At 39.0% G+C, this 25,090-nt stretch overlaps 1 protein-coding gene across 2 annotated transcripts in view; it reads right to left on the reverse strand.

The window, feature by feature from the left end:
• Positions 1-25,090, reverse strand: part of GNAS (GNAS complex locus) — a 129,521-nt gene that overhangs the window by 43,984 nt on the left and 60,447 nt on the right. For both annotated transcript variants that reach the window (XM_071446924.1, XM_071446925.1), the window contains exons 3-4: positions 3,684-3,738; positions 3,479-3,598 (exon numbers count right to left, since the gene is read on the reverse strand). In XM_071446924.1, the coding sequence (XP_071303025.1) occupies positions 3,479-3,598; positions 3,684-3,738 (175 nt within the window). The remainder of the gene's footprint in view (positions 1-3,478; positions 3,599-3,683; positions 3,739-25,090) is intronic.

Raw genomic sequence — 25,090 nt, forward strand, 5'->3', positions numbered from 1 at the left:
GTCTGGTATGCAGAACAGGAATAAAAATATCACTTTTATAACCCAGCTAACCCAACATCACCTGACATTTGAGACAGATCTACAGCTAGTTTGAATTATTCAAACTACTTATGATGTTGATTTTTGACACTGAAAACACACACATTCAGTTGTGTTCAGCTAAATGCATCAAAGGACAATAATGATGGAAATACCATTTGGAAGCCTCACCTACAGATCTGATCTACTAGAAATTGCAATATTTTAAAATACCAGCATGATTGTGTGGACAGAATTCCTTCCAGTCAGTACTATGTTTTGCCTTTCTCCATATGCTACTACTTGTATTCAAAAATTTAATTTCTTAATACCAACTGTGCTGAATTAATAATCTCCAACATAGCAAATTTTCAGCTTTAAAGGGATGTTTAACCTAGCATTACACTGTACCAGCATTATTTTTAACTCAAGCTGTTGTTTTTTAGGTTTTTTTAATTCAAAACAATATGGTCTACACAAATGACACACACTTCCTGTAAGTCAAAAACTGCAAAGCAAACAGATGGAGACCCAGACTAAGAAAAGAATCAGAATATCAGAATACAAAAGTTGCTCTTTGAATCCAAATTTACATGTAGAGTCAGATCCCAATATTTATCACACTGTAAAGCTCCTGCATTCTTCCTGACTTTATTCTGCCTTTCACATCACACTGAACCTTGCTGTTAGGAGCCCTGCATTCCAGCTCCACCTGTTCCACAGAGAATTATAAACACAGATTTTGGCCTCTACTTTAAAATTCATTTCAACTGCTCCTTCAGGAAGATGATGATCTTGTGTAGCTGGAGAAGAAATCCCACAATCCTTGTGCTGGCCTCTGTCAGTGCACTCTCTTCAGGAGAGCAACCCAAATTAATGTTTAGGAAAAGAAGAATGGGCATTTGAAGGGAAGCAGAACAGCCCTGTATTTAAGAGTATGGTCCTAAGGACTTGCAGCTCTCAAAGAATATCCCCCTGGGACATTCCTCCCTAGGGCAGAGAAGAGCATCAAATCCTACACTGAGGAGAGTATGTGCTCAAGACAGCTGAAATGTGATTTTCCATGAAGAAAATGCAAGAGGCAGAAAGCAAGTTCTGCAGCTCAAACCAGACAGGGCTGACATTGCTAAAAACTCCCCTCCTTCCTTCCCAATCAATACTCTGTATAGGAAAAGGTTGATGAAATTCTTCCCCCAGTGCACTGGAGGAGGAAGCAGGTGATGCAGATCTTAGATTTAAAGCATAACTAGCATAAGGCTGTCCTTTCTGCTTCCACAATTTTTTTTTTCTTCAAAGTACTTTTAACTAATCTGTAACAAAATCAAAATTATTTTTACAGTGGTACTCAAGGATTGATTCTTGTTCCTCTGCACCGAGAGCTGTCATCTAGGGACACTCTAGATCTTAACTTGATTTAAATCATGCCATTAAAATGCAGGTTCAGTTTTCCAGGTACCAAAGGACTACAATCTACATTCAGACAAACTCAGAAATCAGAGATATATTAACTTATATAATCACTGAGGGCAGAGAGAGCCAACAACAGCCCTTCAACATCTGTGGCTAATGCATCTCCAGTTTAAAACCTCAACCCTACAAACATTTACATATGAAATAGTTAATCATGCCAATGAAGTAAGCCACCAGTCCAAGTTATGCACACACCTAAACCTCTGTAGACTCAGGGCTTAAAAATTGAAGACAATACCTTTGCTCAGAGAAGAAAAACTAGTTTTATAGGAGCACTGTTATTCCTGAAGTTGTGTGTCATTCAACACCTCAAAGACTCTGCACTGAACTTGGAATTATTTATAGACCTTGTAAGTCACACAAATACACCCTGCTTTCAGTGGGAAAAAGGGAAAAAATTAAAAGAAATCACTGCACTCCAATTGAATGGGAAAAAAAAGGCCTCTGAGATAGAAGATACAAGGAAAATCCAGTATTTCAGTACGAGGTAGGTCACAAGAACTTGTTGCAGCATTGTTACAGATCACAACCTGAACTAGCACAAACAATGGCAGTAGGAGAGCTGTGGGCACCCAGCCAGTGCAGAAGCACAGAGGGAGGAGCAAGGAACCACTGTCTTCTCTCTCAAATAGCCTCCTAAAACCACCTTAAAAGCATGAATTTTTCTGTGCCCCCAGCAGGAGAGATCATCCATTAAGGGATTGAGCATTTCTGTGAATAACACTGACAAATGTCTAAATGACAGACGTGTGAAGTTAAAAATCTCAAAATCTCAAATTTAAGATGCTTTAAGACAAAATGCCAATGACTACATTTTATGTGCTAGAGAGAATCATACACCTCCCTCCACCAACCTGTCTGTGCCTGTTACACTGAAAATGATTTGAAGATTCCAGTGCAGTATTTCCAATTAACTGCTAAAGTCACCTGACTTCTGCCTTGTACACAAAGCATGTGGGCTTGTTTGGTTGGCAATTTTTCTTTTGATAAAGTCTGACCAAAGCAGAGAAATTCCTAGAAGCAGCAACATTTGGAAAAGGAAACTGTTGTTGATCTCACAGAGCGGCTTGTGCGATAATGTTTACATATCAAGAATTACAAACTGAATTAAGAAATGCTGTGGTGCAAACTACCCCACATCTTACTACTTGCACTTACTATTCACACTTGCATTTTTATTTCAAGCATTTGGGACTGCTGGACACAAAATTTTGCTGTAAATAGGTAATGATTTTTGATACATCGCAATTCCTCCCCTCAGCCTCCTGGAACAGTGCATGGAGAGGGAAATACAAGTTTTGAAACACTCCTGCATTGCTGCAAGTAGAAGGTACTTCATGGCAATTAACAAAAATATCTTCTCAGTGTTTAAGTGTTCAGTGTTTGCAAACTGTATTTTCATGGGCTTCTGCTACAAGTCTGGTTCAGATACAGGAGAAATTAATCACCGTGAGTGGGCACAAAGTTGTATCATCAACTAAATAATTATCCTTGATGCATTTACTGTGGGACTGCTGGCACTTCGAATGATTAACCAGGACTGGGACAGGGACATGTGTGTGGAGCCTCTGCAGAGAGCCTGGCTGGCACAGAGTCTGAATCAGCAAGAAAACTCCACTGCTCTTCCCTAAGAGAGGAATCAGCACCATTAAACACCAGCTAATAATCACCAGAGAGTTCTGTGTGTATCTCCACTCCTTTTGGGCAGGGCAATTCCCAACAATATCCCAACTTTATGCCCAGCACTGTCCATCTTGACTCTGTGGCTAATTATTTCACCAGAGCACAAAAAGCAGGCAAGAGTCTCCATGTTCCTGAAGGATCAGCTGGAATATTCTGGCTGTGCTGCTGCAAATTCGATTAGCACTCATCAAAGGCACCTACTGCAATAATTCCCAGAGAGCAGCTCACTGTTCTGGGGAAATATTTACTACAGGGCAGTGAAATACAATCATTTGCAGAAAGGCATGGCTGCCTGTGAGTTACTCACCGGAGGGAAATCGAAGTCTATCTGGTTTGCTAAATTTAAGATGTAGTCGATTCGAAACTGGTTCTCTGGATTGGCTAGTTCCACTGGAGGTGCCAAATTGCCCATTGCTGTCACTATTGTCTGCAAAGAAACACAAGTGAAATATTGCAGAGAGTGTCTAAATAGCTACCTGGAATAGTTAAAAAACAATAGCTCCTAAGTTTACCTCTATAGCTTCTTTAATATTGTTTTTAATATCCTGAATTTTCATTTTCTTCTCCCTGTAACAAAAAGGACACATCATTAAATTTATAAGCCACAAAAGCAGAATACCTTTTTAAAACAGAACATGAATTTGAAAAATATTCTATTAAAGCTGTATTGCCTAAAGTGCTTTCAGTCACTGAAGACTTTTGTAGATAGACTTACTTAAATATCTCAAAACTTTTCTACTTAAGCAGTAACATCTACTTGCACCTATTTTAAGCAGTAACATCTACTTGCATCCAAAAATCAACGTCTAATTATGCTTTAATAAAAACTTAATTACAGCCTTAGACTGGGACTAAAACATTCTGCAGAATCAAACAGATTTTGATTCATTTGAATGCAAAATACTAAACATACGTGAAAGCTCTTTAGGAAAGTGTACACTGGAAACAAACAGAAAGGAAAAAAGGGTGTGTTACTAAAAGCAGAAACAAACGAAAGGAGACCAAAGAACCTCAAAACATAAAAAAATTAAATCACAAAAATGATGCCTTAGCTGAACAAACCATAGCAGAGCAGTCAACCTGACACAAGACATTCAGTCAGTCTGGATGTGAAACATAACAGTGAAGGGTTAATCCAAGTATAGAGAATGATCCTCGGCTAGAAGCAGAGGAGGAGGCCAGAAAACCACTTGGAATGAGCACTGTCATTTGGGATTAACTGCAGTCACATCAACCAGCCCAGCAGGCTGGAGCAGGACCCTGCAAACCATTGCCTCTGCTCCCCTGACTGCCTTTGGTGTCAAACCTGACAGCAGGGAAACTTCAATGCTGAACACTGCAATCAAACCAAAGGCGAGATCAAACATTTGGTACAACCAGGAATTAGCACCCTAAAAGTACTACTAGCACTGAGCCTGACAACTGCAATTTAATTGCAAAGCACCATGATAAAATTCTTCACATTATTAATTTCTTACTGTAAACATAAAATCACTACTTTGAGGGAAATCAAGTTAGCCATAAATTACTAAAAAAAGCCAGCTAAACTGTCTAAGTGACCTTTTAATCTTCATTGAACTGCTTTTACAGGACTCTTTGATTATGGAATATTTATATCAACATTTTTTTTTTTTCATTTTGAAAACTAACATTTTCCAGCACAGTGTCCCAGAGACTATGAAGTATCAACAGCATTTCCATTTTTTACCCTTTTAAAGATAGTAACTCAGAGTTTCAGCTTACAGACCCCAGCCTGAAAACCTCATTTTATGGAGTTAATTCACTAAGCATATTGCAAAAGCTTTTTATCACTTTTTCCTTTCTATAATTACTCCCAGTCAAAAACCAAAATGAAACTGAAAGTGTATTCACCAATTAAGAATGCAGAAGAACAGCAGGAAAAAAAAAAAAAAGAACTACTTCAATAACAAGGCAGACACAGACACCCAGGAGTGGTGGGAATTTTGGCTATCAAATGAAAAATTAATGCAACTTTTGTAAAAGACAGTGTCAAGGAAAACACCACCATGCCAAGGAAGGATCTGCTTGCACACTGCCCAGCTGTGACTGCAATGCCAGTGCTGCTCTGGCACAGGAGCAGCAAACACCAAATCCTGGTGTTCAGGATGACTCTGCTGCCTGGGGAATGGCTCTGAATCAGCAGCACAGCCCCAAACATAAATGTGATTATCCCAAAACATCAGCTCCCCACTGACCCCAGGTCCTCAGAAGTTTGGGGCAGGGACAGGAAGGTCAGTGAAGCTTGATGCAGAGAGAAAATGGAATGATCAATACTCAGATGAAAATTCAATGTCTTCTGGGACTTCTTGGCCTACCCACAGACCACCTTATTCCTGGAAAATTACCCATTTTTTGCTACAGAGATTTGGCACTGCTGATAAGAACAAGGCAGTGAGCGAAGAAAGGCCAAAGGCATCAAATTAAGGAAAATAGATTAGACAGAGTAAGAGAGAAAAAAACTAAGGGCTTTTCACCCTCCTCCTAACTTCTTCTACAGCCCCAGGTCTTGACAAACTCCCCATTCCACAACCAAGATGCAGGGTGCACAAATAATCTGTTTTTCAGCAGTGCACATGTGGTTGCAAAGCCACCATCCACTTTCACTTTTTAGAAATCATGTTTAATAATTAAAACGTGTAAATAATGGTATGAAAGCAGGAAGTGTTTATCAATGACAGTGTAAGCAATTTGTCTGGCTTTTATTCTGCCTCCAAATTTCAGCTGGATCTTGAACTTAATGAACATGTATCCAGGTTTTGCCCTGTTTAGATCAAAAGGGCAACTGGTATGATGAAAGCCAAGCAAGATACCAGTATTTTTAAGGAATTAGCACTCATTTTGCTTTGGTTTGGAATATCACAGAAAAAGAGAACTTTAGGGAGTTTGCATTGCTTAGAAGCAAACTCTGGTTATTGTCTCTTCCCTGGAACACTTGCTATTGATTGTCTAAAAGCATCAATGAGGTGCACATTGACCTGACTCTTCCATGCCATACTGATAAACCTCATTATTTTAATTAAAGATTTCAGTCAAACTTCCACATTTACACCTCCTGGCTGATCCTCTCACTACCAAGTGATAATGAACACAGAGAAACCTTAACCTGCAGCAATTAACAAAGTTCCTGATAACCATCATCATCTTTACAACAAGGATACTCAGAGTTCCTATTTCTGGTGTTGTTGCCATGGCCCTATAGCCTGCCCAGTAAACAAGGAATCCCATTACACAGCAGTGCATGTATCACTGTGTTTTGTGTTTTGTAATGTTTACTGGACATAAACTTTCCATGACAATGAGACACTTTATTCTTCTGGAACTCGGCATGTTCATCCATCACCCATCCAACAGCAGCTTAAAACAACTCTAACTTCTCACAAAAAACCCAAAAAAGCCCCAAAAAGGTGACACTCGTTTTACTCAGGGACTAACGAGGTGAAGCACTCAAAACCAACATCCCCATTGCTCTGCCAAATTCTCTTTTTTTTTTTTTTGTTTTTAAGAAACCTGGCTAGGTTGCACCTCAAATTTCCAGAAGTACTCCAACTTTTCTTTTCCACAACCACAAAGACTGAATATTCAACTTAAATTCTTTCCTTTTTAATTTCTTACTCCCAGGTGCTGGCACAAAACCACAAAAGAAAGGGGAAAAAAAAAAAAAAGCTGGGCTGCCAAAATGTTTTCCTCTGGAACATCCTGAGTAGTTTGGGAATGGCACCAATGCTCTCCTGGCCAAGGAATGACTGATGTCTCTGCAGGCCTGTTCTGTATCTTTAGATGTCATGGGTTAATAAGGTCATACTTTTAATCTTGTTTAAAACTTTTGCTTAGGCTGTGCAAGGTAGGCCAAACAAAGCATTAAACTCTATTAGTTGAGGATTAGAAGAAAAATCTCAAATCCTGCTGTTTTCAATATTTAAATGGGCCAAAGAAAAGCTGCACATAGCTTTCAGGAAAACTAATAAAGTCTATTTTAGGTACTATAAAAAAAGATGACATTTTAATTCAAGTAACATTAAATCAGAATGACATCAAAGGTCAGAAAAATCAAATATTCCTTGAAAACCAACCTAATCAGTATTTAGTAAAGAACTTCTCCACCTGTGGTTGAACTTTACTATTAAAAAGGCAACATTTTTACTCAGACTTTATCAAATCTTACTCAAAGAACACATTAACAAACAGATTATCAGAAAGCAAAAACTAATTTAATTTTAATGTTCATTTCTGGTTTACTTTAGAGATAATACAAATGACCATTACTTGGAAAAAATACTTAAAATTTAAGAAGAACATTCCAGAGGTTAAGATTCAGTTCACCCTGAAACCTTTGGCATCTCCCAGGTAGAAAAATAATTTTAAAAAAGGGTGCTGAAATTAATTGTCACAACAAAACACGTTAAATTATTAGGGGGATACAGAGATGGATGGACAGGGATGGCACCTTGATGCCATTAATCTAATTCCTAAAAGCAAAGTTTGAATTTTTTGGTCAGTGCAGACGTGTTAGGAAACCTTGGAGAGTTCTGCAGCTCTGGAGAATATACAGACTATTTTAATAGGGCATATTAAAATGTACTCAGAGAGTGTCAATGCAGAGCCTTTGTCTCCTTTACAAGGCTGTAAACAGCCCAGCCTCTATCACCTTCAGGGACTGGAGTAATGCATAAATTGCCTTTATTTCTGAAGCAGTCAAACTCTGCTGACTCTTGAAGCTGCTGACAGAAGAGCTGCAGCAGGGCAAGGCTTCCCTTCCCCAGGCAAAGCACGGCACTAATGAGCCCATTTGCAAGTGGAAGGGCCAGACTGAAAATCTCACACAGCAATTCATTTGCCTCTGACTTTTTATGGTAGAAAATGACATTGTTGTGTTTCACACAGGTGCAGCTCTCTGCTTTTTCAGGTATTGCCAACAAATGTGAATGCCCAGGGAGGCAGCCACGGGCTGTCCCCCTCAGAAGCCCATCAGTTACACACTGACAGCCAATGAAAACTTTATAGATCCATTTTGTTTTAAAACACAACTCAGTTCTTTGACAGGCAGTCCTACACTTCACAAGCACGTGGGATTTAAACATGCCTATTCATCTAAATAAAGTGTCTTTGATGCAGTGAAACATGCTGATGGATTTAATAAATATTCCATAAAATCTGCATTAAAATTTATTTACTGAACCTTATGGAAACTACGAGCACTACCTGCCAATCCACCTCAGAGAAACAGAGCTGTGCAGTCCAGATCTTCAGACACAAGACCACCAGCAAGGAAATTCAATTAAGGTTTTGCTACCAATCCATGTTACAAAAATCGTGCAGTACTTTACAATTCAACTAAAAGATAAATTTGTTTCAGCCTGGGTTATTTCTAACAGAACATGGCAATTACCTCAAAATATAACAGCTAGAACAGCAAAGAGGGCAGAGGCCAAATTAGAGGCACTTGACAATAGGGAAAAACAGTTGCCTAGAGTATTCAGAGTGAAGCTGAAATAATTCATCTCAGACCTGTGACAAAGGACCAATTTTACAGACAAAACTACTAAAATGCAAGAGCAAAACCCACTACATATCTTCTGCAAACTCAACACCACTGATATCACACTGCTCCGTGTTCTGCCAACTTCAAAGAGATTGTTCTGGTCTGTACTGACAAACCCTTGCCATGCCATGGGGCAGGAGTGACTGCACAGCTCAGAACAGGAAATAGGATTCACCTGGGTCCTCACTTGCAGTGGGGCTGGAAGAGATTTTCTAACCACGTTAATACTTTGTTCTTGGTCAGCACCTGGTAAAATGAAATGGTAGCCAAGGCACAAGAAGCTGACACAATGCACCCTGAAAAGCACTTTACAGTCAGTGTGTGCTGGTAATTTTGACCACAGAAATTGAGCATCTCTCTGGAAGCATGAGACCCTGCAGAGCAGCTTCCCCTCTCTAGCACTTTGCTCTTCCTCCTACACCACCTTTCCTCCACCCCAAAATCTACTTCACTTTGAAAATTCTTTGTTTGACTTCTCCAAAATTCCAGGCATCAACACACTGTACCATTCAGCTACCAAAGATCTTCCAATATTAGAAAAAGAACAGCTATGAGAATAAACTATTTGCTTTCTCTGTAAATAAGTAACACCTTTTGGAAAAAAGAAAAACCCAACAGGCTGAATAATTTTGTCATGATATACTCTGAATTAAAGACACAGTTAAAAATTGATTATGTTGGACAGATCTAACTGTGAAAAAAATTATTTGGGGGAACTTAGTTCAATTATCCCCTGAAGCATAATCACTTCCTCACACAATATGTGATGCAAAGTCTGGAGTAGACAATACAAAAAGGGCTTCCACAAGTTCCCTTTTAAAGATTGTGACAAGCACTGCAAATTGCTTTACCACTGCTTCTTTTAATAACTGCAATATTTTTCTCCATGAGTAACATGCACACCTTACTATGCAGCCATAAACACGTGAACATATGATAAGAAATACAATCACAAAGAGATACCTTCTGTTAATGGAATGACAGAACCATTCTGCAAGTCAGAAGTCAAGAAACACAAATTACTGAAGTGTTGATTAAAAAACCCAGATCACAGCTCTGTGAAAGGTGAAATTGTGTTATTTTTTATCATTATTTATGTTGCAGTGTTAGAGGCTGAGATGTGACTTGTTTCTTACCTTTGGGAATGGTACCACAATGAAATGATACCAAACTCTAAAAAAGGCATCCCTGAATATAAACATAATAAACTCCATTTTAAAACTTATTTTATCTCTGCTCCCTGTGATACCCAAAGTGCAAAGGTTAAAGGGTAACTTTATTCTGCCTCCATGGATATTCTGATGCAAAGACTGGCTGTGGGCAGACTTTGCTCCTGATGAAGTTCCAGGACTGTGGCACAGGCACGTGGCACCCTGGTCATACCACCTGCCCAGGTGGATGTGGCACAGAGATGCTGTTCTGGCTCCAAGCCACCTTGAGGCTCCCCTTCAGCTTTGCAAATTCCTGCATAAAACCAGTTTAACTGGTTTACAGTCCCTTTATACCTGTTAGTGGCACAAAGAGACCATCACAGACACAATATTAAGAAGCATAATTCTGCTTATCCTGCTCCATTTACCTCAATTAATTAACTAGCAATAGTTTAGGTAAGGGATGAAAATAGAATTGTTCACAAAGAGCTCTGTGATGTAGGAGCCTGACAAAGGCCCTTCAGTTCCTGCTGTGCAATTAAACACCTCTTTAAATTGCAAACCCTGCCTGTAGCTCCCCAGGCATTCAGAGGGGAACACACCGGTGTCATTTTCCTGCTCTCAGTACAGGTAATTAAAGCATATTGCAATAAAAGGTGTCCTCAGAAGTTTAGCATTCTCTCTGGACACTTGATACAATAATTAACAAGGCTGGAGAGTCTGCAGAGGACACTGTGGTTCCTTTCTGCCCCGGAAGGACACCTCAGAACCGGCAGGAACGGGAGGACTCCAGGCAAATTGCTGAATCATCTTGCCTTGTACAATTCACTACTTCCAGACAATCCAACTGCTGTCAGGAAGCAGAGACCTTTTTAATTATTTATTTAACTATTGTGAATGTAGCCATTATTAACACAGAATAAAGGAAATGTCCATTGCACATCACTTTTTTTTTTTTTTAAACACTTCTGCCCAGCTGTGCAGCAGCACTGAAATACAGCACATGGCACCTCTCAGGATGGCCCCTCTGCTGCTCCAGGCTGTGTTTGTACAGCCACCCCTCAGAGCAGAACCAGCCTCCTGGGCTCTCCTCCATCTCTGCAAGCCCAGAAAAAATACTATTGTGGGAGTATATAGTGCCCAGCACTGCATACACGTGGATGAACAGCACCTGTGCTCAATCTGGGCCGTTTGCTGTGCTAAATGTTAAATCTGTGCCATTTCCATCCCTCATCCTTTGCTTTCAAACCAGGCAGGTAACAGCAGCCTCGTGGGGGGTTCCTGTTCTCACCTTAGCTCTCACTTTCAAAGCACTTCTGTCCAGCCTTTGAAACATCAATTTGATGAGTGTCCTACGTGTGGCATTTGCTCTAAAGCTGTTTTGGAAATCCCTGCATTCCAGTAACTTCTTCAGCCAGGGTTGGGCAGGAAGCTTTGGGATAGAAGGCAATCACATCCCAGAGCTCTTCAGGGGTCTGTGCACAAGAATGAGAGGAATAGCTCCTATAATGGCTGATGACCTCAGTGCTACTTAAAGCTGAAAAAGTACACAGCTGGCTAAGGGCCAATATTAAATGGAAAGAAGCCCTAAAATAAAAATGGCTGGAACAGTGGATGCCAAGTAAGTGTAAATACAGAGCAGCCAAAGCAGGATGCAATGCAGTAAGGAAGACACTGATGAGACAGGTGGAAAATGGTTGGTCCTGAAAATCCCTTGATATATTTTTTTTTAGTGGTTATGATCTCTGTTATCATCTGGAACACTTCTGGCATGTGATATTGTAGGCAGCTGATCTGGAAGGTGGTTGCCTCAGCAGTGACAAAAGGCAAGGTTTTTTGCCTCACTCAAATAAAAAGCAATTATCTAACCTGTTTCACCATTTTCCCCCTGGTACTTCTAAAAAATTCCATTAAACTCTCAACGACCCAAACACTTAACATTTTCTAAATGATGTAGGATTTAGTATTGGTAGCTCATAAGTTCAGAATGACAACCTGAACAGGAAAGCAGTTAAGGCAGGGGATGTAGACCCAAAAAACCAGGGGGAACTATTTGGACAAGAAAAAATGAACTGTTTTTTAAACTATGCAGCTGTCACTGAAAGTTAATATTTCAAAGAGATATTAACATTAAATGCTTCGTTCACCACACTTTCCAACAGCAGTGTTGGACTGCAGTCACTGAATCAAGTCTTTCCTTCACAGCTGTTAAATCCAGAATTTTTACCATGGACAAAGTCTGAATGAAGGAGCTATCTTCCAAGATAAAGAGCTGTCAGGTACATGCAACTTTGCTCATGAGCCTTAAAGAATTACAGACTCAGCATTATCAGCAGAAACTAGAATAGCCCCTACTGATCTCTGGTTTTGGGAAGTTCAAGTTCACAGTCATTCTTAAGAATGTGCTGTCACACCTAAATGGTGATTTCCATTGTACACTTTATTAAGATAAAACTTTCAGTAGAAAGATAGTTTTCTGAGAAACACGATAGATGTCATGTTTCCACGTAAAGACTTAGCATAAAGTTTCCTCTGAAACATCCAGAAAAAGATCTTGTGAAATTTGTCAAGGCCTGACAGATTTCAAGAGTTGTAGCTGTGTATTTATACTTCCAGACTGTGTATGAATTTACTATGGCTGGGCACACAGACTGCAATTTTAGGACACAGAGCAGCTAAATATTGGAAGGAGCAAATCTGAAAACGTGTCCCTTGAAGACCCAGGCCAGAGGCAGGTGTAACACAGCAGACAACAAAGCAAGGTGCTGACAACTTTGGCTCTAATCCATCAAAGCACTTAAGCACATGTTTAATTTTAAGCACATGAGTAATTCTATCAACTTTAATAGGGCTACTCATGGTTTAAGTACTGTGATGGATGGGGGCCAGAACGCCCAGAACCTTTAAGAATGCTGCATGGCCTATGTTACATGGAGAAAATACAGCATTCCCCCACTGAACAATTAAGATGTAAATGCTTTGAGAGCAAAATTTACCCTAAATTGAACTCAGCTATGCTTATGTAAACTCGGAGATGGAAGTTCTTCCACAGCCTTTGAAGACAAAGTATGATGAGAGTTCTCATGTACAAGAAGTCCACAAATTTTTATTTTGCCTTTGTTTTTCTCTGACAGCTCTGAGTCACCTCTGCCCATCACACTTTGCTTTTAAATAGGGAGATTAATTAAGTACACCAAAAATTTAGCTACTAGTAACACTCTTCAATAAGATGCTTCTGGTTGCAGTTTGCAAACATCAGTACTACAGCTTTCCTTACCTCATACATGTCCAATTGCAACAGGCTTAACAGTGCAATAACTCCTGTCTAACATTTATTTTCAATTTTCAAAGCTGTGCACATGCCTCTTCTGTACAGATAACAAGGTGCTGCAAATTTGTGTCTTTAAGTAAAATTGGGGTTTCTTTTAAGTATTTTATCCAGCCAATACTAAGGATTTAAAAAAGAAACAAAACCCCACACCTGCTCTGCAAGTTTCTAGCTAGGACAATCTCTAAATCAGTGGTGACTTGCTCCATCTCTAAACCACTCACTAGAAAATTCCTGATCTTGTTTTATCTTAATATGGCTCCACAACACGTGACCAAGTCTCATAAAATAATTTGCTAAGAAAGGGAAGAATGGAACAATTTGAGAAATCACTTACAGATTATGTTCTTCTTGGTTTTCTATTTGTTTGAGTTTTTTTACTTGTTGGTAAACAAGCAGCAGAAAGAACACCAAAACAAATTTCTGTGTGGACTGTGCATTCTGAAATATCTGCAGCAAGGGAATTATATACCACTACTTATGAGATGGATTTTATAGCAAATGAAGTACACTACCAGGGAACTTAAAAATTCCATTAAACACAGTTCAAAAGAAAGAAAAAGCTTTGAAACCATGTTACTGCAGAGTTTCCACTTTTTACCAGAACTGTCACTTTATTAAAAGAGAAACAAAAGCAAACCAAAACAAAAAAACCACCACAGACCTTGCTTGCAAAAAAAAAAAAAACAACCCATGGCTCTGCTTATCTCTGAGTGAAATCTTCAGCATCACACACAACACTCAGCTAAAGTTGTCTTTATTTCACATTAAATATGTCCAATGCTTTTGCCACATTGTGCCATTTTTAAAACAAGGAATGTGCTTTATTTTGGGCACTTCAGTGTGTCCTCACAGCTTCCAGCAATCCACTGGTTAATTCCACATTCAAACACAGACATGCTTCAAATCTGTTCCAAACTGGAATTCAAAGTCGTTTCCATTCAGGGTGGTTTTAAAATATTTTTTTCCAGAGTCCCACTCGCTGTTAATTGATCTTCCCTTACCTCTGGCACCAGTGTCAGTGAGCAGGTAATCCTCAACAGAGCAAAGCTACCAACCAGAAATAAACCAGAAATAAACCATTCAGCTCAGTTACCCCTGATGACAGCTCACATGGAGCTTCACAGATCAATACTCAGCCTCGTGTTTATTCAGGTCTGTTAATGCCACAGTCAAACAACTGCTTATTAATACCTAGGTGGTAAGAAGCAAGTATATTATGACATGAGAGAATGAGAATTAGAACAAGCAAAATTTGGTGTGAATTAGTGCCACTGACAGAGCACTTGGATCAGAAAATCAAAATTCCTGCATCAGAGTCTCAAGTAACCTGACTGCACTGCTAATTTATTTTACATCTACCATACCACTGATTTTACTACTGAATTTTTGCTGAGACAAGCCTGTGCCAAATCTCAAGGTGGCACGAGCCAGGGGCTGAATGCCCCCCATAGCTGGAGTGCTCAGACCAGCCACGACAAAGCAACACTGCTGTGGGCACCAAACAAACTCACCACAGGGGATCCAGCAGGGAACATCTTGCACAAGTCCTAGCATCATTCTAAAAAAAGATTTCAGCAGTAAAAAGCTTGCTGGTCTAAGGCAACACCTGCTTTTTCTTACGAAAGGTCTCGTCCTGTCCGTGTGAGACTCCAAAGCTGCTCCAGCCCCTCCTGAACGAGGCTGGAAGGGAACACAGAACTTGCCCCTGTAGATTAGCACGTTCCAAGCCTAAAGCTCTGAGGTACAGTAACATTGGCTTGGTTACAGCAAAGGTCATTCAGATCAAGTTAAGGCTGCCCTCAATGTAAAAGAAAAAGGAATGGTTTCTATCTGTTAAGTGAACAATCAAAGTAGTCACATTTCCCACACAGCTCATGGGAAACTTCTGGGATGATTGTCACGGAAGCATAGACTCCCATGCAAGTTTTAAAATTGGTTTTCTAATATTTTCAAATCCTTTATTGTTGCAAACAACACTTAAGTCTCCTGAAACTGTAAAATGACAGGAGGAGGAGTTTTCCATTGCACCTCACTTGTGCAATTGCCAGTGGTTTTGGCCAGTTTTATGTTCTGAAAAAGTTTTCTCTGTTTTAGTCCTTCAAAGTAACAGGAATGAAAAATCACTTCAATAAATTATAATCTTAAGAAAGGCAGTCTCTAAGTACAGCCAAATTAAACTTTAAACTCAGCAAAGCCAAATGAAAATTGTAGCTGTTAACATACATTCCTCATCTGCTCAGTGAAGTTCCAGCATATTTAAACACAGATACCCTGACACACTTGGACAAGCAAAGTTACTCTCTTAACAGCCCAGAAGTAACACAGAAATTGTTTATAACCAACTTGCCATGCAAAAGAGATGAACCACACTGAATTTCAAAGCCAACACTGGAAAAAGGAAGGATAAAGCAAAAGCACAAAGAATCAAATTTGTGAGTAAAGAAATTCTCCAAAAGCAACTTGACACCAAGACCAGTCTCAAAGGCTACACCACACTGGTAACACACCCAAATTCAGGTATTTTTGTACTAATTATCTCAGATATCAACAAGTATCAGGCAATAGCTGCCTTTAAAGTATCAACACTGATTTCTATAATTGTATTTCATATGATACAAGGTATTTTAATTTCTTTTCCAGTTATTACAAGTTTTGTACTACCAGAAGTGAAGATGATATAAGTATTTGTAAGTAAACACCAAATATTACCAGGCAACAACAACAAAAATACCCTCACTTCCTTCCAAGCACAGACACCGTCAGCACCACATTAAATCCATTAGCAAAATTCTTCAAGCAGTGTCAGGGAATTTTGTTTCAGGCAACAGCATCTACCTGATGTTCTTGCTGGCCTGACTTTAGAAGACACTGTCAAATAAAAGACATCAAAAATATCAGGTTTTTTTTCCAGACATCTAGGGCTCTATGTACAGAAAAGCTGGAGTCAATTTATTGAGAGAAACACAAGTTTCTGTACTGTTACTTCTCAAATAATTTTGCTTTGGATTAAGGGAAAAAAATCAAACCTTCCTTTGATACAGAAGAGCTGTAGAAATGAATTTGAAAACACAATACACAGTTCCTGTACCTAGATACTACATTTGTCCTTATAATCAATCACTGAGAATGCACAGTAAGAGAACAATACTTTCAGGCCACACTCCAGCACAATTCTGGTCTACCAAAGGGGTTTATTTAAGGAAGGTACCATTCAGAACCAGAACGGTTCATGGATGTTTTGGACAAACAAATTCTGGGTCCAAACTAGAGCCTTCCCCAGTGCAGCATAAATTAAGTGGAAAAATTCCAAACAGCTCTTAATAAATAGTCTGGAAGCCACAATGTGAAGAAACTTTCACTTTATTTAGCATCTACATATATTTGAACTAAATCTGTAAGAAGAATGACCTTTTACTGAGCTTAAAATTGAAAATTAATTATACCTGAATAAGCACATTTATTTTCATTTCCCCTGATAAAAGGGAAGTTATATTGTTGTAATTTAAGTCAAACTGTCACAATGGCACAATTATCATGTCCTGGCCCTGACCTGACATTTCTAAATGATAACAAAAAAGTAAAAGACACAGTTCATGCTGACAGTATGTAATGAATGAGAATGTTAGGCCAAAAGTTATGTGAGAAATTACTTGCTGATACTTAGCTCATCAGTTAGAATATACAGCACCTTGCCATAATTGTCCAATTACTTTCACAACTTGTGGTCCTTTAAATACAAATAATATTGTTTGAATGAGAAATTTACACACATACTGAAGAAAACAATCTCAAGAGAGTGTGTACAGCACTTCAAATTACTTAAATAGTATTGCTTGGGCACAATTATTGATCCAACCAGCTGCTACCTTGGGTTCAACAAAACCACAGCAAAGCTCAGGGAAGCTGGGGACACCTTGGTTCTACCTGAATCTGACTGACCCCAGTGGCACCCAGCTAATGCAGAGGTATTAAACCAGGGAAAACAAATGTTTCACTGGATTTGCATTCTATTTGCAACCAAGGAAAACTTGAAACTTCAAAAGGAAAATGAGGAATTTTTAGATTATTCAAGTACTAGGCTTTTTTAAAGAAACAGCCAAACATACTCAACGTGACTTCCCTTCAAAACTTGTTATGAATTTCACTTCTTGGAGTTTCTGAAGTGGCAGTGGCAGGACTTGAAGAGGAATCACAGAGAATCTCTTCTCCTTTTTCCCTAATCCTCCCCAAGTGCCATTTCTGACACATAATACTGGACTACACAAACCACTGGTCTAAACTAGTGTTGCATTGGTTCTTAGAAATTCTCTTCCTAGAAATTTCAGCAGACCAGATGCCACTATGTTACAGAAAATGTGTGCTTAGTACCACAGATTTGATTAAAAGAATTTGGTGACTCATCAGTATCTACAACATTCTAAAATATATTATTTATGAGATACATAAAACAGACTACACAGAACATTTTTTTCATTTAAGTGAGAGAAACTGCTCCTCAGCCATGGGGTAATAAGATATTTCCCAGCTACTGGGAGGAGAAAGGGGAGAATGGACCTTGCAGTAGCAATCACTGTCATACAAGAGAACAAGGCTGTTCTTCCAAATGTTTGACACACAGGATGGAAAAACCTCTTTCTCTGTGGGAGGTTACACAGAAAGATAAACCAGGTTTATTCCCACCAGGTACAAGAGTGTATTTTCAACACATGCAAACAATATGCAGAAATGCCCTCCAAATTTACTACCTGGAAATCAGATAACCACACCAATGTACCTACAGCATAATGATATTTACTGGCACCTCCTCCTTCACTTCTGTGCAGGAATTAAGAAAGACCTTTCAGGAGTTTAGACTTATAGAACAAAATACAACCCTCAGCACATGCTGTGTGTTCCAAACACATTTATGAAATGTTTAACTGATGTATTTTAGTAGGTTATTAACAGTTGGTGTTGGCAGCAAGAGGCTACATTTCTCTAAAAATATTGATGCAAACCTAGTCATAAACATTTTTATGAGTAAGTTTTTTATAAAGCACTGCACTGACATGAGCCAGTCAATCCTTTCCTAAGGGGCAGATTAGGTATTAAAGTACATCCAAGGTGTGGCATCGTATCAGTTTACCTTTGTGGCAGTTAAACTTACACAATTAGAGAAAATTCTACATCAGCTTCATCATTTGAAACCAGAGGCTTGTGACAATGCTGAATTCTACCAAGTGATTCTGAGGGAAGAAATCCCAGTGGACAACTTACAGCCTGAGCTGTGTATCTACATATTCAGGCACTAGAGGGGAAAAAAATAAAATAACCATTTTCACACTACACGGTAATTATGAAATCCACAAGCTACAAAGGTAGCGCAAGTGTTCTGTCTTGAGCACTGTGCCTCAGGAATATTTCAAATATTTGTCTGACCTAGCTCTGCATTTATCCTTTCTGAATTAGCAATCAATTAAAAAAGAGAGGGGAGAGAAGAAGTATCTGGGTGATTATTTCACCGTAGGCAATCAACATTCATATGCAGCATTAATATTCAGGAAATGCCCCAAGTCTCAATCATTAATGATTAAGTATCACCACACCCTGGAATATTTTACTACATATCTGTATTGACATCATGAGATCCAAACTTCAAACGAAATTGCTCGCCATTTTAAGGATCTTCTTGGAATTCAGGAACAGTCACTAAATCTACAGAACTCCTGTGTCAAGGCAACAAACAACTGAATTAAAAAAGCTGTAGTCTCACTTCCAACACGCTTCAGCAGTCTGAGGAAACTTTAGGATGTTTTAAATAGAAACAATCATCTTCTGGAAGACAGAATTTAGAGAACTTAAACCTTAGACTGACTTCTCCTATTTAATAAGAAATGATGCTTTATGTTTTAAAATTTCACCTCACAGTATCATCCATCTGCAACACAACTTGCCAGCTGCACTCCTGAGCTTACACAGCCCAGCTCTTGGGAACATCCAGCACATGGAAATGGCTCTGGGAATCAGGAAGACCCAACAGGGCACAGGAGCTGTGTGTTCCAATGAAGCAGACATGGCCACGTTGAAATAATTATCACCTTTTGCAGTGCTATTACTTCTAAATACACTGATGAAAAATCTGAAGTCATGTGTTTACATTCATTTTGCAAAAAGGATGTTTATTTTTGTGACAAAGATGTTCTCCCAAAGTAATTGGGTGTCCTATTTTGCTGATAGATGGATAAAAAGAGAAAAGCAACAAGCAAACTGTATTATCAAATTAGATGACATATTTGCTTGAAAACTTAAAGTTTAGGGCACTGAGGCCATACTCAGTATCACTGCATATACAGCCACTTACAAAGGGTTAATGTACAACATGCAGCAGTTAATTGTCATAGATAACTATAGTTAGAGTTCAATAAATTGGCAGAAGGATTATAGTGCAGTTTTATTACTACCTCCAACACTTTTACTGATGTGCTTATTACATTTTTTATAGCGTGCTGCTCTTGAGCAACCAGTTTATAATATTTACCCTTTTAAAACTAGATATACAGAGAATACACATATATATATATAAAAGGCCAACTAAGTTTACATGGCAATACTGGTGCAGCAACTAACACATCACACATACACACACACAAATATATATACACATACACATATAGTAATTACCCACATCTTGCATGGACAAACCTACTTACAAGCCTAGAGGCAAGAGGCAGCTGCCAAAATCCATGTATTTTATGCATTACAAAAAAAGCATGAACTAGGACTGGTCTTCTCTTAGAAGATGAGGATTAAAATACCACCACTACAAACAGTTTTTGTATATGCATCACACACAGACTATTTTTCTATCTCTAAATTACCTCTATTAGCTGCAGATTGTCAAAAGAAATTTTAGTCCAACACAAATAACCCTTAGAAGCTGAACGTGGTAAAAATACTATGTAACACTGGGATGTTTTTTCATTTGTATTTTAACCATTTCATTCGTATTTAACCACTTGCAAGAACAGTTCTTTTGTACGCCTTCCTTAATTCAATTTATCCTTAAACCCAGAATGATCCAGGATTTTTTCTAGTCCTCATTAAAAGCAACAACTTAAATTCACTGCAACTGCAAGTGGAGAATAATTCACCACCCCTCACACAGAGCAAAATGCAGCCCCTCTCAGGCAGGCAGCCCTTTGGGTCTGTGATTCAGATGAACACACAGACTGATTCCAAATGTCTGTGTTCTGCTAGCAGCAGCTCCAAGCACCACTGCACCCATAAAACACCTTCCCCTCTGTGGCAGCAGCAGGGCAGGGAGACACCGTGCAAGGATTTGCACACTGAGCCTCATTCTTTTGTGTTTATCACACAGCAAGCACCTCCTGAATAACCCCTGCCTCATGTTGTTGATTTTATCCTGAATAGTGGAGATGCAGTGTGTAAGCACAGGCTGAGCACAAAGCAGGTGAAAATGTGAGCAGAAAGCCCCAGTGGAGCCCGTCCAACACGGGATGTGTGTGCACAGCCAGGGAGGGTGGAACGCACAACACATCCCACTGCCTGTGCAAACTGACACATCCCCGTTTCTGACACACTGGCAGCACATCCCTGCTTTACTACCCTCTCTGAAATGGAATGAGCATCTTCCCAAGACCACCATCTTCAGGAAAAAAACGAGGGGAAGGAAAGGATGAACTGTGAGTGGGGCTCACAGTCCTTTAGACCAGAACTTGTAGGACAGCCCAGTTCTCTGGTGTCTCTTCCCAACACACAACTTGGTAATTCCAGGCAGACTGTGACAGGAAAAGTGATTGCTCACAGTGTCAGAACCTGCTGAAAAAACCCCCACATTCAAATTAAAACTGCTTTTTAGGAGTTAGTGAAAGTATTTAAAATTACCTTTTCATATAGACAGTCATTGGCAACGGTGTCCAAAATAAAAAAGAATACAAACTATGGCCATCTTAACTCAGATACTTTCTAACTTAAGTGTATCCTCAATCATGTTGCTTTGGTCAGTCTACATGAATCACAAAGTTTTCCTTTTGAATAACCTAAAACCAGAATCATTTTCCCAAATCAGCTTTCGCTTCTATTATGATCTCCTGTGAGATGACTGTTTGCTTCTCAGATCACATTTTGCACAGGAGACAGAATATAAAAATAAGTTCTATTTATTGCTTTATAAGCATTACAGCATTACCCAGTAATAAAGGACCTACACACAATCTTTCCTATTTCTAGTTTGGAAGACCTTGCAGGTGATAAATATTTTAACAAAACCCAAAACACTGCAGGTGCATCTGCATGAAATAAATAGAGTGCTGGCTATATATCAACAAACACACAAAGAAAAGCCTTCCCAAACCCTCCAGATAATCTGCAGTCCAACTAGAAACATGGGAAGTCAGTACAGGTTAGAGAAAGAAATATATACACTAAACTCCTTCACTCTTGGGATTAAATCCTGCCCTCTGCTCTAGGAAGCATAAACATAATTGTGCATCACTCACTGAAAGGAAAGAAATAGTCTTTATTTAATAATCTTACGATTGCTTGATTAGTGCTTGGAAAATAAAAAGCACTACTTAAGTGCTAAATATTATTAGCTTTTTCAGAACATCAGCTCCAAACTTGCCACTCCCCACTTCCTTCCCTCGTAACTCTCTTCATTCATGTCATCAGAAGGCATCTCATTTTCAGCAACAACTACTCACTTTTTTTTTTTTTTTTAATGCTGCTGGATGTGCAGAACTACTGTTGAGGTTGCTTGGCAACTAGTGAGACATATCAGAGGGAGAGATAAGGTCCAGAATGAATGGAATTGAAGAGAACTATATTTGGTTTCATTAGGAGATACTAACGTGCTCAAACTATCCTGATTTGAGTTACCCACACTAAGGTGAAATTTTGCTGTTTCTGTCAAAGCACAGAGATCCATAATCACAGAGTAATTCTGCTGTTTCTGTCAAAGCACAGAGATCCATAATCACTAAACCCAGCCAGCCACATAGATGTCTCCCTCTACAGAACAGATTCAGAACCAGAGCTTGGACCTGGGCTAGCAGTTCGGAACAGCATGGAACAGGTATTTGGTAAGTAAACACAGATATTTGACAATTTGTATTTTGAAGAATTTTAGGCCAGGGAGGATAGTTGAATACTTCATTTTGCCTTTCAGTGGATCCCAAGCCACTGTGCTTCTCCATGCGTTTCAGTGTTGAGTTGAAATTTCAAATCAAACAATTCTTTCTGAAGGTCACAATTTGAAATGAGGTAAGACTGAGCACCCAGGACTCCTGCAAGGACACAGAACTGCTTACAGATGTCTGCTCTGATGATCCAAGGAGGCCAGGAAAGCCTCGTGCAGGAGAAGGTGGGAACAAGCCTAGCAGGTCCTAATGAAAGAGTTTCTTCTCTCAAGCTCTTCAACTGACTTTATCTGCAACACTTGAGTAAGAATGAACCAATCTGGCCCAAAAGAGGATCTTCTGACATCACCTCAGACTCTTCCCAATCTTTGATGCTTCAGGAGGAAGTGAAAACAGTGACAACAGAACAAGCAGCAAAATTATCTTCAGGGAAAAAACCAAAACCAAAAGTCAGCCCCCACACTTCCCCACCTCTCTGATGCCCGTGGGCTGAAAGGTTTCAAGGCTTCAAACACCAACACAGAATTGCAAATACATAATAATGTTCAGGGTAGGAGAAGGAAGGATTTGCAGCACGTGCATCAGACTCTGTGCTCCCCAGGGCCACAGTGGGCACCCTGAGCACACACACCTGCACCAGCAAAGATGAATCTTCAGGTGGATTCAAATAGGGTTTAAAAATAAACCCCTACCTTCCTAAGATTGCTTAAATGGAGCTTCCTCTTTCCCAACAATTATTCCAAATAAAGTATCTCAGATGCTAAGGAAGTCAGTCTCCTGCCTGCCCTCATTTTCAGGCACTTTGCTCACACAGCACCACCTCTACATGGCCATGAAATCACGTCTGGACACCTCCCCCCTTCTGGACCTGGGACAACTCCTGTGCCTTCCTTTCAATTTTAACTCCTTCCCAATAATTCCACATCCTTCAAGAAGTGAAGGCACCAGCATGGGATACACTATTTTAATAACACTCTTATCAGATTTGGAAGTTCCCTTTATCACTTATGTTTCACTTTCCCTTTTTTTAGTCATCCAAGCCTGCGTTTGTCTTTTTGCCACAAAAACATCCCAAACCATACTAAGGTAATTTAACTAATTGACTTTTGAGTCCTTTTCCAGTTTTACAGATACAATCTAAACTCTGACTCCTGCGGGACTCTCTCACGTTTGGCTGCATTAAAACAAATTCCTGAAGTACAACTTATCAGATCACCCCTCCCAGTAATAATTATAAATAAGTTATATAAATTGGTGTTTCCCATAGTTTCTCACAGGATATCCTCTGGGATTTTTCTTCATTGTTTATTGAAAATACCCATATTCTATTTCCATAACAATAGCAGAGAATCACACAGAGATGATCCCAATATTTGCTCCTCTAACAGACACCAAACTTCCTTTTCTGTTTGCAGCATTATCCAGGATAGAAACATACTTTCTCTGGGTAAGGAATAATATATATGGAATATTTCTACTTCCTCTATCTAACTATGTATAACTTTACCTTCTGCATTCAGTTTAAAAAAAAACTGTGTCCAAACAGTATTATTAAAAATTAAGTGGGAAAAAAAATCCTGTTTTCTTTTTCTCTGAAATTATTATCAGAATGGAACCTATGAACTTCAGTTAAGAAAACAGAGGCTTAGGCTGAGAAAAAAATACATTTAAAAAATTTATTCAGCATGAATAAAACTGTGAGGAAAAAGTCAGACATTATGCTGCCTACACGATTTCAAAGTGTTTTTTCCAGCTCCCTATGATTACACAGAATACAGAAATGTTTTACTAAACTCAATCTTTTCACTCATTTCATGCCCCTTATTTTACAGTGTCAAAGAGATACTTAGGTAACAGAACGTTCCCAAGTTCTTTGGTGATAAACATAAGGAAAGTAAACATTTGATTGCATAAGATACAATTACATAAAGTGAAGACTGTCCAATTATGTGAAAGCAAAACACAGAGGCAGCACGGAGCATCCCAAGTTCCCAAGAGTTAGGGGAAATTAAGAGTAACACAGTTCCAGTTGAAAAAACTAACAGGCAAAATAGTTACATTTCAGGTTTTAAAGTGCCCTATGTGTAAATTACAGAGCATATTTTTATCTACTATGTTCAGCATAAGCAGAATGTGTTCCTATGAGTAACTACTTCGAAACAACATTAATCATTTTGACATAGCAAAATTAAAAGGTTGCATCCAATTTCCAGGCATCTATTTTAGTGTACATCAAAACCCAGAACTGAAAATCCAGTAGCTTCCCACAACACAGAAATTTAATAACAAAAAACCCCCACACAACCCCATTAAAGCAAATCTTCCAGAAAGTTGTGTAACAAGCTTGCTGCAAAGACATTGAGACAAAGTACTAGGAAACTTAATTTTTTTACTGACACCGAGCTCTGCAACTGTTTTGTCAAATATTTGGAAGTGTAAAAGTGCTGGTCTGCCTGCCCTGCACATGGGCTTGGGGTTTGTGTGGCAGGGTGGGACTGAGTGGTCCCAGCTTTCCTGAAAACCCCAAGTGCTTAACTGAGCCCTTCCCCTTTCTGTTTTCTCTCATTTAAAGGAAAAATGATTTTCCTAGGCTTTGCATTGTGCTTATAGTTTTTTCCCATGAATAATGCAGCGCTGTGATTACACTCTAATTTCAGAAGATATTCAAGAAAATCATTTCAGTACATGGTCAGTCCTTAGGATTACTATATTTTAAAAATTATTTTAGAAAGTTGTTACA

The sequence above is a fragment of the Agelaius tricolor genome, unplaced genomic scaffold (genome assembly GCF_023055355.1).
Source record: "Agelaius tricolor isolate 1412-34295 unplaced genomic scaffold, bAgeTri1.0.p SCAF_23, whole genome shotgun sequence".
In the NCBI taxonomy this organism is placed as follows: Eukaryota; Metazoa; Chordata; class Aves; order Passeriformes; family Icteridae; genus Agelaius; species Agelaius tricolor.